The 14,512-nt window shown below is 52.7% G+C and overlaps 3 protein-coding genes across 12 annotated transcripts in view; 2 read left to right on the top strand and 1 right to left on the bottom strand.

The window, feature by feature from the left end:
- The window catches only part of PHYHD1 (phytanoyl-CoA dioxygenase domain containing 1), a 19,865-nt gene extending 14,728 nt beyond the window's left edge, over positions 1-5,137 (top strand). For 5 of the 9 annotated variants that reach the window (XM_027774006.1, XM_014589960.2, XM_027774008.1 and 2 more), the window contains 4 exons: positions 3,380-3,508; positions 3,608-3,724; positions 4,544-4,670; positions 4,738-4,871. In XM_027774006.1, coding sequence (XP_027629807.1) covers positions 3,380-3,508; positions 3,608-3,724; positions 4,544-4,670; positions 4,738-4,813 — 449 coding nt within the window. In that variant the 3' untranslated portion in view covers positions 4,814-4,871. Of the gene's footprint in view, positions 1-542; positions 565-3,379; positions 3,509-3,607; positions 3,725-4,543; positions 4,671-4,737; positions 4,880-5,060 lie in introns of those variants that run through there. The other 4 variants (XM_027774005.1, XM_014589958.2, XM_027774004.1 and 1 more) reach the window with 3 other exon arrangements.
- A 50-nt stretch (positions 5,138-5,187) lies between these two features.
- The window catches only part of NUP188 (nucleoporin 188), a 94,177-nt gene continuing 84,852 nt past the window's right edge, over positions 5,188-14,512 (top strand). For both annotated transcript variants that reach the window (XM_014589955.2, XM_027774003.1), the window contains exon 1: positions 5,188-5,326. In XM_014589955.2, the coding sequence (XP_014445441.2) occupies positions 5,223-5,326 (104 nt within the window). In that variant the 5' untranslated portion in view covers positions 5,188-5,222. The remainder of the gene's footprint in view (positions 5,327-14,512) is intronic.
- DOLK (dolichol kinase) lies at positions 7,343-9,225 on the bottom strand. Its single transcript, XM_006172077.3, is given in 1 exon segment — positions 7,343-9,225. A coding segment is annotated over 1 exon segment (1,623 nt). The 5' UTR covers positions 9,111-9,225; the 3' UTR covers positions 7,343-7,487.

Here is a 14,512-nt window from a genome sequence, read left to right as displayed (position 1 = left end):
GTGTATACATGCCTAAAATCCTGAGAAGAGAATGGAGAAGGAATTGCAGTGTGCCCATTCCCCATGGGAGCGCTTTCTCCACACCCCTCCCATCCCCAGCGAGTGTACGTGCTAACAAAATTAAAAAAAAATAATTAGTAATAGGAACCAAGGGGGCCCACCCCCCCAGGACTTCCTCCTCCCTTCCTTAGCTATTGCAATGCTCTGCTCTCAGCTTTCCAGGCCCTGCTTGGAAGCCACCTCCTCTGAGAAGCCTTCCAGGTCCCCCAAGGAAAGAGGGACCACTCCCTTACCTGAGACTGATGAGTTCAGCTCCTGGTCTGTGTCCTAGCCCTTCCTCCCAGCCCTCACTTGGTCCTGCTCTGTGGTCCTTTGGGCACAGGCTCTCCTGTGTAGAACAGAAGCTCTCTGAAGGGCAGGATGGTTTCACTTGGTAGCCGGGCATTGATGTGGAATCCAAGGAGGAAAACGTGTAGCCAGGGCAGCACCCGAGAGGTGGGGCTGTGCTGCCGTCCTCACTGGGCTCTCCCTCTCTCTCGCAGCAACCTCACATCGGCGGCGAAGGTGAGCTGACAGCAGGCTGGTCTGGGATGTCAGTGGTCGCCAGGTCTCCAGAGGGGGCACGTGACTGCTGTGATTCAGTGGACAGGAACCTGGGCCAGGGCTGGGGGAGCCACTTTTCATTCGTTCCCAGAAAGGTGGATTGGGAGGCAGCCCGTGGCACAATTGTCCCAAGCCTGACAGCATCCCAGAGCTGGTTAAAGTTTTGGATTCCTTGGGGCAAGCAGGTAGTGTAGTGGTTAAGGCACTGGATTCCCACTCACATGGCCAACCATTGTTCAAGTCCCGAACCTGGCGGTTTGAAACTCATGCTGGGTGTGTGTGCATGCATGCCCCAAATCCCAAGAGGATAATGGAAGAAAAGGAATTGTAGTGTGGCCATCTCCCCTGAGGGGTTTCTCATTTTCTCTCTCTGTGTCTTTGTAGAAAGCTCACATACCCTACAGCAAAAATCTCTTTCCTTTTTTTTTTTAAAAAAAAAGGTATTATTTCATTTAACTTTATTTATTTTTAATTTAACCAGAGAGAGACAGAGTGAGAGGGAGAAAGGGCAAGAGAGAAAGCGCGGCGGCGCCAGGTCTGGGACTTGAGTAGCGTCAGCCATGTGGGGGTCCAGTGCCTCTGATCACCAGCCCCCCTGCCAGCCCCAAAAACCTCTCTTAAAATTTCAGATTCCTGAAACTCATTCCTTGAGATCAAAAGCCAGTATGTACAAATGGGCCTAGGAATTTGTTTTTCTTCCCTAAATGACAGAGAGAGACACACAGAGGCAGAGACAGCACCCTCGGTAGGGTCTTGATGCCACGATCCCCGGCCCCCGGCCTTCAGCAGCTGGATTATGTGCTTGGCAGACTCAGGGAGACCTCTGGACTCGCCCTGGGAACCGTCCCACGCAAGACTGCCTTACGGAGGGCTGCGCTTTATTGCCATGCCACCACCTGGTCCTGGACTCTACTTTTTAAAAGTTAGCTGTAGAGTATGTGTATGGGGAGGGGGATGGCCAGGCCGCAATATATCCTCCTCCGTTCTCCTCTCAGGATTCTGGTCACACACACACGCACGCACACACATGCACAGACACACCTACAGGGCCGTTTTCCAAGCCACTGGGTCTGGGTGGGATCCAGTCTCCTTAACCACCATGCTCTTGCTGGGCCTGGAATGTGTATTTTTAATACCCTCCCTGGGCGGCTTCAGCGCAAAATTCACTGAGCTAGTTACAAACCCTACCCAATGCACAGAGACCCTTAACAGACTGCTGTTGGGCGACCGTCTGCTTCTGCTCAAATGCCTCTGGTGACAGGGAGCTCAGCCCTTCACAGGCCACCCATTCCCTCCTTACATGAGCCCAGGTCAGCCTCCTCGTGGCCACCGACTCCTTCCCCACCATTCAGCCCTGGGGGACAGGCCCTCCCCTTCTGAGCCTTTTCTGCCCCACCCAGTCCCCTCCACCACTCCTCTCCTGGATGGATTGCCCCCACTATAAGCACACCTCCCCCTGGGCACCACCTGGACTGTCAAAGTCCCAGCTAACCAGGAAGGAAAGGGGCGAGCCTGGCTCCCCTCTACTGTTCCCTCTTTCAGAGGCTCTCCATCCTGCTGTGCCCCAGTATTATGTGGGGAAGCGTTTAAAAATGTGGGTGGGACTGCATGGTGGCGTGGTGGTTAAGGTGACTCCATCCCACATGGCTAATGAGCAGTTCAAGTCCTGGGACCCAGCAGCTTGAAAAACACACTGTGTGTACGTGTGTGTACCCCAGATCCCAGAGACTGAAGAAGGGGTTGCAGTGTGGCCATCCCCCTTGGGGGCTGCTTTCTCACATTCTGTCTCTGGGCAAGTGCATGTGTCCTATAGCAAAAACAAACAAACAAACAAAATAGAAAAAAGATTCTTGGTCAGTCATCCATCTGCTTGGCACCCTATTTCCAGATATTTTGTCACTTGGTGTCTGATAACTGCTTGTTCCTGGTTAAGAAGCATGGTTTTAGGGACCAGCAGATGGCATAGCAGTTACATTGCTAGACTCCCATGAAGTTGACGGTGGTTCAAGCCCCAGACCCCGGAGCATGAAACTCACGCTGAGCGTGTATGTGTGCATGCCCAAAATCCTGACAGGAGAACGGAGGAGAAGGGATTGTGGTGTGGCCACCACCCCTGGTGGGGGAGTTCTCGCTTTCTGTCTCTCTCTGTGTGCGGCAAGCACATGCATCCTACAGCAAAAAGAAAAAAAATCTCTCTTTAAAAAGAAGAAGTGGCTCTTGTTGCCTGGCTAGAATAAAGTAATCGCGGTACATTTTAGCAAGTAGCTATAACGCCAGGCCCTGCACTGCATCCTTCTCATACAGAATCTCACAGAGTCCTTCATCAGCTCTGGGAGGGGGGCCATGAGACATGAAATCTCTTGCCTAAAGTTACTAGGCTTGGGGTCAGCAGGTGGTGTGGAGGCTGAAGAGGCTGGACCCCACACGGCCAGCTTGGTAGTTCAAGTCCTGGGCCCAGTGGTTTGAAAGTCACACCAGGTGCATGTGCGTGCATGCCCCAGATTCCGAGAGGAGAATGGAAGAGTGGGGATTGTGACATGGTCACCCCTTTAGGGAGTGACTTCTTGCTTTCTCTCTGTCTCTGATGAGCTCACACACCCTCTAGCAAAACAAAACAAAACAAAACAAAAACGTTCTAGGCCTGGATGTGGCAGATTCTAACTGATCAGGAAGGCTGGCCCTGGAGGATTCCCAGAGGACTAAGGAGTGAAAAAGGAGACCAAGGTGAGGTGGGGCCAGACAGAGGAACAATGTCTCAGTTGTGGGCCTGCTGTAGTCTCCCCTCACCAGGACGCCTCCTTCCTGTACACGGAGCCCCTGGGCCGCGTGCTGGGCATGTGGATCGCACTGGAGGATGCCACGCTGGAGAACGGCTGCCTCTGGTTCATCCCTGGCTCCCACACCAGTGAGGACCCTGTCTTCCCCTGCCCACCTGTACCCTCTCACCCCCTGCCAGAACGGGGGCCAAACAAAAGAGGGGCTAAAGGTTCTACCTTGGCTGCAGGTGGAGTGTCAAGGAGGATGGTCAGGGCACCTGCTGGCTCGGTACCTGGCACCAGCTTCCTCGGGTCAGAGCCAGTCCGGGATAACAGCCTCTTCGTGCCAACGCCGGTGCAGAGAGGTAGGTGGTGCAGGGCGCCGGGAGGCAGGGGTCATGCTTACTCGATCACCAGCACCCACACTGCTCCCCTTAGGGTCTTCTGAGGGCTGAGGCCACAGAATGACAGAAGGTGGGGCTGGATGGGCACTGGAGTCGGCAGGCAGTGGGTACCAGCAAGATCTTGGGGATGAGGCTAGAATCTAGACTCTGCTACTTAAGAGCTGTTTCTTTTCTTTGGAGTAGAGACCTTGGGCATGCGCATGAAAGACAGGGCACCATCTCAGGTGGGCCTTCTCATTGTGTGCCGTCCCTCCCCCGCCCTCAGCCTCTCAGGAGCCTGGCTGCCTGGTGTGTTTTCTGACTAATCCATGGACTGAACCCCAGCTGGACACAGGCCCCCAGCCTTGCACGGGACTTGGGTTACTGCTGGGCCACAGCAGCTGGGCCACAAACTGTTTTTTTGGGCAAATGACTGCATCTCTGCGAATCTTAGTTTCCCCAAATGAAAGTAGGGAGGTAGTGAGATGCTGGACGTCGATGTTCCCAGGACCATGTGGCACAGGCGGGCACTCAACAACGCTGGCTGTTAGTCTGCCCTCTGTCCGCTCTGCATCACTGTCAAGTTTGGGCTGAGCTGCAGAAGGGGAGGCCACAGCACAGAGGGCTTGGTCCCCGGGGAGCCCCTGTCTAAGCAGCATGGCCTCCAACCCTGGGGTGGGCCACAGGCACCTGAGCTTTCAGGGATGGGGATGGAGATGGAGATAAGGGACCCAAAACCACCCGAGGGAGGAGGGGCCCTCTCTCTTCCTGCCTCCCGTGACCTGCTCGTGTCCCTGCCAGGGGCCCTGGTCCTAATTCATGGAGAAGTGGTGCACAAGAGCGAGTGCAACCTCTCTGACTGCTCACGCCACGTCTACACCTTCCACCTGATGGAGGCTTCCGGCACCATCTGGAGCCCGGAGAACTGGTAAAGGTGGCAGGGTGGGTGTGGGCCCCAGATGGTCCCTTGAAGAGGCACTGGAGGTGAAGAGCAGTGGTCCCCTCCCCCTGCCACAGGCTCCAGCCAACACCAGAGCTGCCCTTCCCCGTGCTGTACACTTAGAGGTCTGACTGGTGACGAAGCCGTGGCTGCCAACACCACCTCGAGGCTGCCCCGGGGAGTCTCGGCTACCCTCCTGACTCCCCTGCCAAAGCCTGTGCCCCAGCCCTGCAGATGGGCAAGTGAGAGGCAGAAGTGGCAGAGCAGCAGCCACAGCTGGGTGGGAAGCTCCCCAGAGATCCACTGTCCCGGCATGACTGCCCCCTTGAAGCCTTGTACCCAGAGCGTTCTGGCCCCCTGTCAACTCTTCTCCTTCAGACGCACTGACTCCTACCGCGTAAGACACTGAATAAAAACGGCCTCTGAATGCAGCTTCTTGATGGGTCCTGGATGACAGTTCCGCTGACAGTCAGCCGGTGCCTCTGCCCTGTCCGGCGTGAGAGATTTTAGAACAAGTATCATTTAGCGAGTACTCGCGGTATGCCTGCTCCGAGCTACGCTGTAGGCGCTGTACCTCCTCGGTCCTTGTCCTCAGGGAGGCCCACAGGAGCTCTTCCCATCTGCGCTTGCAGTTACCCCAAAGGGTAAGTGATAAGTCCAAGCCACACCGATGCTCGGTTATTGTCAGCCCAGTCTGGAGCCAGGGCGCCCAACCACTACGTGGCCTAGTCTTCCCTGCTTAGGGAGGGGAAAGAAGCCCAGCACTAGGAACCCAGTGTCCCAGGTTCTGGTCCCAGCTTTGTGACCAACTTGCTCTCTGGTCTCTGATCAGGCCCTTCTCTCAGGGACCATTTTTCCACCTGTATAAGGGGCCAGTGGTGTGGTGTTTTAAGGTGGCTGGATCTCACATTGCCAACTGCGTGGTTCAAGTCCTGGACCTGGGGGCTAGAAGACACACCGTGTATGTGCATGCATACACAAAATCCCAAGAGAAGGGATTGTGGCATGGCCATCCCTGGCAAGCACATGTGCTCTATAGCCAAACTAAAACTGCTACTAATAATGACAATGGGTCCCAACCAGGGCCTCCAGGGGTCCTTCTGGCTTTGGTATGCTTGGCAGGCACCCAGACTTTCTGAACAACTACTAAATCCAAAAGCTGCTTAGCTGAGGTCTGGCCTAGATGTTGTGTTGGAGACCGCCGGCTAATTCTGGGCCACAGTTTTCTCCTGGGCATCAGTGTTTAGACAAATTGTTTTAGATGGAAGACTCCAGAGAACAATCCAGGTTACAAAGCTTCTTTGAAAGACTGGGCAAGACAACCTCAGGTCTAAACTCCATGGTTACTTGCTATCCTGTGGTTCCTGTCCTCGTTCATGTCACCTGTGTGGCCTTGGCAGCCATATGAGCCTTGATGAATCTACCGCCCCGCTTTGTAGGTGGCCAAGCCAATGCCACCCAGGGAGTTAGTGCTGCGAGCTGGTGCCCCTTCCCCGACACTGTGTGGTCTCCTTTGGCAAGCACTGGAATGGAGACTGAGGGACAGAGGCTGAATGAAAGGATGGGTTTGTCAGAGCTCTGTGGCACCCCAAAGGAAATTCTCCATACTGCCCTCTGAAGGGAAGCTCTGGGCAGTGATTCCCGGGCGGAAGCTCTAGCTCCCTGGCATCTGGCCTTAGTAGGCCAAGGTCTTCTCTTCCTTCTCTCCCTCCCTCTCAGGCTGGGTGAGAAGGGGGACAACCTTGCCCTGCCTCGGATTCCTGCCGTGCTGTCTTCCCACAGACAGGAAATGTTCATGGAGTTCCTGCTAGTGTCAGGCTGTGCTAGCCCTGGGGTATGCTGTGGTGTTCGGGAGCCTGCCCTCACACGCCCACCCCTGTAGAGCCATTCTGTACTCCCAGCAATCTCCCCCAGCCCTGTGGATCTTCCTAGTGTTGCCAAGGGAGGTAAACGGGTTTGGACAGATGGAGTGCTCTCAGGGCGGACCCCAGGACATCTGCTGTTCAGCCCCAGCCAGGCTAGGTACTAGGCAATACACCAGTTAGTCATGCGCAGAGGTGGGGGTGGCTGAAATGGGACGTCAGCCTAGGATGGGACCCTCTGTCCCCAGCCCTTACGCACACATGCAATAAGCTGACCCACCTCTCCTTTGGCGAGTCCCACCCTAGGGACAAAACACACACATTAGGCTCCCTTCCTCTTGCCTTCTCCTCCTCTAAGTAAAACTAGGAGAGTAAAGGTCACCCTCGTCCCCAAGGATAATCCATAAAACCCCGTGGCTTATCTGGCCGTTTGCTATGATGAGGGCTAGTCTTGAGTAATTAGGACACTTTCTCTGACTGACTGCCCAACAGTGACAAGCCCTAGGCTGGACACCTCACACCCTCATCTCACTGGAGGTGTAAGCTTGTCACTATTCCCATCTTGCAGAGAGAACTGAGGCTCAGCCTGTATAAGTGACTACACAGTTAAGAAGTTGTGGAGCCAAGGATATTGACATCAGTGTGAACCCAGAACCCACAGTGTTCACTTTTTGTTACGCAGTCTCCTGCCTCCTCGGTCCCGCTGACTGCCAGATGAGAGCAGGCTTTATAGCTCACATCCTTTGAGCTGTCTCACTAGCCTTTATGCCTTTTACTCTTTCCAAACATCAGCAAAACTAAAGCCAGGAGAGCTCTGCTTTTTTATTTTAAATCTGAGTCAACTAAAAAGTCCAATCTGCTTTTCTTGCCCAAGGGCCTGGTTGCTGTGGGGACTATCCCCCCTGCCCACGTCCATCTCTCCATCACTGCTGCTGCATGACAGCTAGGCCATCAACAGTATCAGGAGGTAGAGAGGCAGAAGGAGATTGTCTATCTGGGTGGTGTATGCTTCTAGGAGGGACACGGTGCTGATGGACCCTAGAATCCAAGCGTAACTGTAGTTCAGGTCCACTCCACTGTCAAAGATTAAGATCAGAGCTACGGAAATGATCTGTGCAAATATAGATGTCATAGTCCCCTCAAAAGTCTTTTTGGTGCCAGGCCAGCGGATCTCCCCCATGGTGCTGCCAAAGATGGAGGCCACAGTATCGCCCACACCCACAGCCAGGACACCGGCATAGGGCACTAGTGCCCGTGCTCCTCCCAGGCTCCCCTTCTGTGTGCAGGGTCTGGGGACCAGCCAAACAGGAAGAGACATGCCCAGGAGCAGGTAGATATGCGTCAGGATGAGTGGTCCGCTGTCTCGTTCATCTAGAAAGAGGGACAGGAGGCTGCGCAGAGTGTGACCCAAGGGCTTGATGCGGAAGTAGCGCACATACTCCAGGAAGATGAAGACCGCCAGACACACGGTGGCGGCCACATAGAGCAGAGGTCGGTCAAAGATGATACCTGGGATGTAGGTAGCTACCACGATGAAGTGGAAATACTTTCGGGTGATGGTGGGGGCCTGGTGCTTCTTGGACTCAGAAGATGAACGCTTGGAATTCTGGTACAGCACCACCAGGCACGCCAACATGGCCAGCAGAGACCAATAGGCTAGAAGGTAGATGCGGGTGTCTGTCTGGAAGAGGAACTGAAGAAGCCAGAGCAGTGGGTTCCTGCGAATGAGCCGGTGCAGCCAGGGCAGGACCACGCCAAGGCCCAGCACGCAGGTCATGAGGTGGAAGAAGATGGAAGAGGCCCAGGTGCCTGAGTCCATGAAGATGAAGAGGGTGCTGAAGAAGACACCCATGAGTACCATCCCTACCACCACCACCAGCAGGAAGAAGTCCACTGGGTCCCCCTGGCTTTCCACCACAGTCAGAGAACGTTTGATAAGCTGGTTGAGGACGAAGCTAATGCCACCCAACACCAGCAGCGCCTCCCCGGGAGTGAAGCAGCGGGGCAGCAGGTACAGCAGGATCATGTTGAGATAAACGAAGATCAGTAAGACTTCCAGGACTTCGATCACCTCACCGACACTTAGCGAGTGCTTCATGATATAAATAATGATACCTCCTGCCAACCCCGAGATAACACAAGTGTTAGTGGGCACTGGACGAGTGATGCCCAGAGCCAACACTGATGAGAAGAGGGCCACTGCCATGCCTGTGGCTGCCACCACAATGCCAAAACGCTCGAAGTACGGATTCCCTGCAGCCTGGCAGCGCTCCTTCATGACTAGCCCCAGCAAAGGCATGACCATGGAGGCAGGCAGGAGGCCACTGTTTGCGGACATTCGGAACTGGAAGACTGCGCTTCCCTGCTGCAGCAGCCGGTCCCATTTGTACTGCACGTAGAAGGCCTGCACTGCTAGGGCCACGGCGGACCATGAGTATCGGTCCCACACGGCTGCGTGGATGCTGAGCACCACTGTGAACACCACGGCCGCCTCCGCCAGCACCGACCCGCTCAGCGGAGCCCCGGGACCTGGGGCCGGCGGAGATGGAGGGCACTACCGGGTCATGGCTCAGGACCTGGGGCTCCGGGGAAGCCAGCTGGGTGGGGGACGCCCGGGACTCTGGGCCCCGCCAAGCAGAGGGCGGCCACTCCGACTAGTCCGCAGTCTTCTCGCTCCCCCCCCCGCCCCCCCGCCGCGAGGAGGGAGCTCCACTGCAGGTCACTGCGGCCTGAGAGGTGGCGCAGGGTCACCTCCACCGCCTCCAACCTACTGCACAAGTCGCCACTGCGCTACCTCGCTCACTGTTTCCGCCGTCCGCGCCGCGGGTTCCTCACCTTCCCGGGCAGCGCCATCTTGGCCCCGCCCCCTCCACGTCACGCGAGGAGAGCCCCGCCCCGCGCCCCGCCAGAGGCCCGCGGTCACGTGAGCGCGGCGTCTGGGGGAGGCGGGATGTGGCGGCGGTGTCGGGCAGACTCGGGCTGGGGGACGGGCGCCGAGACGGAAGGCAGTTAGGTCCAAACGGTCCCCGCGCGCGGCGATCCGAAGGGACTTCTCCGAGAGGGGGCCGGCTCCTCACCAGTCCTTGCGCGCTGGGCCGCCCTTTTCCTCACCCAGGTCTCTTCCTGCCGCCCCTCGCCCCCCGGCGCGACCCGGATGCCCCACTGGCGCTTCTTCGTCCGCCCGTGACGCTCCCTCGAGGCGCGATGAGGCGCTTCTCGGCCGCCGGGAGGACTCGCGCCGCCAGTCCCCGCGGCAGGCTCCCGGGGTCCTGCCCCGAAGACGCCGGGCCTCCTCCGGGCGCCCGTGGTCCGTTCGCTCGCGTGGGGAGATCTTGGCGGTGCGCCGAGCACCTCGTGCACTTTCTGCTCTTTTCTCGCGTCCATCCAGTTTTTCGTGCATTGATGTAGTCCGCCGACCTTCCCAAATCCTTCAGGAGATTCCGGGCGCTGTGCGAGCGGGTTTTAGGGACCAGAAGATGAGATACTAAATAAGAGAGAGCTCTCAGACCACTTCCGAGCGCCAGAGCCTGGCGAAGTGCTTTGCGTGCATTAGGCGTTCAGTTCTCACAACTCGGCGAGGCGCCTCCCAGTTCACAGATTGGTAAAGCGAGGATTCAGACCCAGGTTCGGCCGGGCTCAGACCTCGAACCAGCTGCCACATCGCCTTCTTCCACCTTGGAACTTAATTTCTTTTCTTTTTTTTTGGAGAGGTTTTCGCTATAGAGCGCATGCGCTCGTCAAAAAAGTCACAGACAGCGAGAGAAATCACCCCCGGGGGGGATGGCCACGCTGCAGTTCCCTCTCTATTCTCTTGCAGTCTTGGGCAGGCACGTACACGCACCTGACCGTGAGTTTAAGTCACCCGGTCCGGGACTCCAACCTCAGTCGACTACATGGGAGTCCAGTGATGTAGCCATTACACCAACTGCTGGTCCCCCACCTTGCAACTTAAAGCTTCATTCTTTCCAACGTGCTGCTCCTCGAAATTAGACAGCCCTTGTCACTGTTTGCTTCCTGTGCCAGCAGTGTACTTCCCACCTGTTAGGTCCTGTTCACCCCTGTGTCCTCATCACTCAGAATAGCATGGAATAGATGGTACATAGTTCTGACACAACATTGTCCTTTGGTGATGGTACGTTGGTGACCTCTCAGCTGGAAGTGAGATGTTCTTTGGAATTTCTACTGGACAAAGTCCACCCTTATGAGGACCAATTTGCTTTTTTCCTTTCTCTGTCAGTGCCAGTTCTATCTGGCATGCTGTGGCCACTGTTTTTTTTTTTTAGAGGTTTTTGCTATAGGGCATGTGCACTCGCCAGACAGAGACAGACAGAGACAGAGAGAAAGCGATAAATCACCCCCCAGGGGGGATGGCCACACCGCAGTCCCTTCTCCTCCATTCTCGTCTTGGGATCTTGGGCACGCACGCACGCACACGCGCCCAGTGTGAGTTTAAGCCACCGGGTCTGGGACTCGAACCGTAGTCGACTACATGGGAGTCCAGTGACATAGCCATTACGCTAACTGCTGGTCCCCCTGTTTCCTTTTCTTAGACTTATTTCATAGTTATTGTGGAGGCTGGGTAAAGTGTAGCTCTTGCAGGGTAAAGCTTTTTTTTTTTTTTAGCCTTGAGGCACATGCCCTCATTGGAGACAGACAGTGAGAGGGAAAGTAAATCAACTCCCAGTGAGGATGGCCACACTGCAATTCCTTCTCCATTCTCCTCCAGGGTTCTTAGGTATGCTCACACACATTCCTGGCATGAATTTCAAGCCACTAGGTCCAGGACTCTTAACCTCGGTAGGCTCCGTGGGAGTCAGTGACATAACTGCTACACCATTTGCTGGTCCTGAAATAATAATGTTATTTTTTTTCTTTGAGAGAGATTTTTGCCATAGGGCACTGCACAGAGTGAGAAATTACCCCTCCCCAGGGGGGTTGGCGGCACAGCAGTCCCTCCTCCTCCGTCCTTCTCCATTGTCCTCCCGGATCTTGGGCATGCACACACGTGTTGGGCCTGTGTTTACAAGCCACCAGATCCTGGATCCTGCAGTTGGCCATATGGGAGTCCAGCACCGTAACTTCTATGCCATCTTCTGGCCATGGAAAGTATGTTTTTTAATGAAAGAGAACAAGGGAAGGAAAGCGTTGGCCTGCCAGTATACCTTGATTGTTTTGGGAAACCTACCAGACTCATCCCTGAAAATGGAATTTCAGACACTAGAATTTCTAGGCACTGCTTTCTTCATGGTCTGTGTTAGGAGAGTGGTCCATCAATCTGCTATTCTTAACCGTCCTAGTAGCTCTAACCCAAAGGATCTATCTAAGGGAGATAATTTCCAGTGTGTGATCACTCTAGCTCTTTTGAAAATGGAGTTCCATGTTGCGTGCTAGAACATTGGAAGCTGGAGCTGGCAGGTGGCATGGTAAAGACACTGGACTCCCACATGGCCGACTGCAGTTTGGGTTGTGGACCTGGCATCTTGCTTTTTCACTTTCCCCCTCTCTCTCTCAGGTCAGATTAAAATAATGATAACAATAATAATAATAATAAATAAAATTAAATAATTATTTTTTTAAAAAAAGAACATTATATTGGAGAAAGAGAGAGGGAAAACGAGATATCCCTCCTCCTCCCCCCAGATGGGATGACCATGCTGCAGTCCCTTCTCTGTTCTTTTTTCAAGATTTTGGTACCCATGCACATATGTCTGGCATATTTTTCCAGCTGCCAGGTTCAGACTTGAACCATTAAGTCTGAGAGTTCTAGCTGCCTTAACCACCATGCCACCTGACTGGCCCTATGCCATTTTAAATAAAGCCCTTCCCCCATATTTTTTCTTTTTTTGGGAGAGGTTTTTTTTCGCTATAGGGCGCATGCGCTCACCAGACAGACAGAGAGAGACATAGAGACAGAAAGCGAGAAATCACCCCCCAGAGGGGATGGTCACGCCGCAATCCCTTCTCCTCCATTCTCCCCTCGGGATCTTGGGCATTCATGCACACATGCCCGGCGTGCGTTTTAAGTCACCGGGTCTGGGACACGAACCGCGGTCGACTACGTGGGAGTCCAGCAACATAACCATTACGCTAACTGCTGGTTCCCGTCCATATTTTTTCTTAATTCAGATTTATCAAAGGGCAGGCTTACTTTTAAAATTTTATTGTAATTTTCATTAAATAGGGAACTAGTTTATTTGTTTATAATTACTTAGGTCTTGGTTTACTCATGCCTTTTTATCCATGCATTTATCAGTATGAAGGGACACATTTGTTTCATTCACTGGATCTAATCTAAGTATTTTTGAACATGACTTACTTTTTGTTTTAAAAAAAATATTTAACTATTTAAGAATTATTTTAACTTTATTATAAATTTTTCATTTTTAATTTGACCAGAGAGGAACAGAATGAGAGCAAAAGGGGGGGAGTGAGAAAGCAAGCTGCTAGGTCCAGGACATGAACTGAGGTTGGACATGTGAGAGTCCAGTGCCCTTAACTACCATGCCACCTACTGGCCTTTATTTATCTACCTATCTATATTCATCCATCCAGAGAGGGACAGAGTGAAAGAGAGAAAGTGAGAAAGCAAGATCCGGTACTTGAACTGCAATTGCCTATATGGGAGTTCAGTGCTTTAACCTCCATGCCACCTGCTGGTCCCAAACAGTGACTCATTCTGTTATCAAAAAAATGATTAGTGATTCCAGTGTGCTGGGGTTGGTGGCTGTCAGATTAAAGAACTGAAGGTTTATTAAAAACTAACCTGTAGGAAAGAGATTAATAATTTTAGGCACATTTAAACCTCTTTTGATGGGAAATTGTGAAAGATAATTTTTAAGAGGTTTTGCTGTGGAGCGCTGAGCTCACCAGAAAGACAGAGACAGAAAGCGAGTTAGTTTTTTTGGTTTTAGTTTTTGTGATAGAGTATGTACTTACCAGAGAGAGACAGATTAAAGTGAGAAATCTCCCCCAACTCCCTCCCACCACTAGAGAGGATGTTCATATTCCAGTCCCTTCTCTAGCTTTCTCTTGGGATTTAGACATACACACACACACACACACACACACACACATATCTATACCTATCTATATATCTATATATCTATATATCTTTATCTATCTACCTATCTATCTATCTATCTATCTATCTATCTATCTATCTATCTATCTATCTATCTATCTATCTATCTATCTATCTATCTGGACTGGCTAGTCCAGATGAAGCCTTTCCTGGTCTCACTTCCTAAAACTCTTGCCAAGCTCCACTTTAATTAATTAATTAATTAATTTTAATTTGACCAGAGAGGGACAGAGTAAGAGAGAGAGAGAAAGAGAGAGGGGGAAAGTGAGAAAGAAAGCTGCCAGGTCTGGAACTCAAACTGCAGTCAGCAGTTTGTGGGAGTCCAGTGCCCTTAACCACCAAACCACTTGGCGGTCCCTTGTGTTACAGTCTTAATGGAGAAAATATTTTTTAGTTTATCCTTATAGTCAACACAGCTTACATTCTTATTGTTAAGTGTTTAGTGTACTTCACTGGCACCTTTTCATCCACTCTCTGCAGATAGACTTTCTTTATTTTTTTTTCTTTTTGGAGAGGTTTTTGCTATAGGTCTTGTGCGCTCGCCTGAAAGATAGAGAGAGACAGAGAGACAGAAAGCGAGAAATCACCCCCCAGGGGGGGTGGTCATGCCACAATCCCTTCTCCTAGATTCTCCTCTTGGGATCTTGGGCACGCACGCACACATGCGTAGTGTGAGTTTAAGCCACTGGATCCAGGACTCGAACCGCAGTGGACTATGGGAGTCCAGCGACATGGCCATTATGCCAACTTCTGGTCCCTCGGCAGATAGGCTTTCTAAGCAGTGATATTTCAGGTTATTATTCTAGGTGCTGGTTTAGGATCATTTAAAATATAAATCCTATCCTTTTTTTTTTTTTTTTTTTTTTAGAGATTTTTTTTGTGGGCAC

The sequence above is a fragment of the Tupaia chinensis genome, unplaced genomic scaffold (genome assembly GCF_000334495.1).
Source record: "Tupaia chinensis unplaced genomic scaffold, TupChi_1.0 Scaffold000394_1, whole genome shotgun sequence".
Lineage (NCBI taxonomy): Eukaryota > Metazoa > Chordata > Mammalia > Scandentia > Tupaiidae > Tupaia > Tupaia belangeri.
The sequence above is the reverse complement of the archived record's forward strand: the minus strand, read 5'-3'. Positions and strand labels throughout refer to the sequence as shown.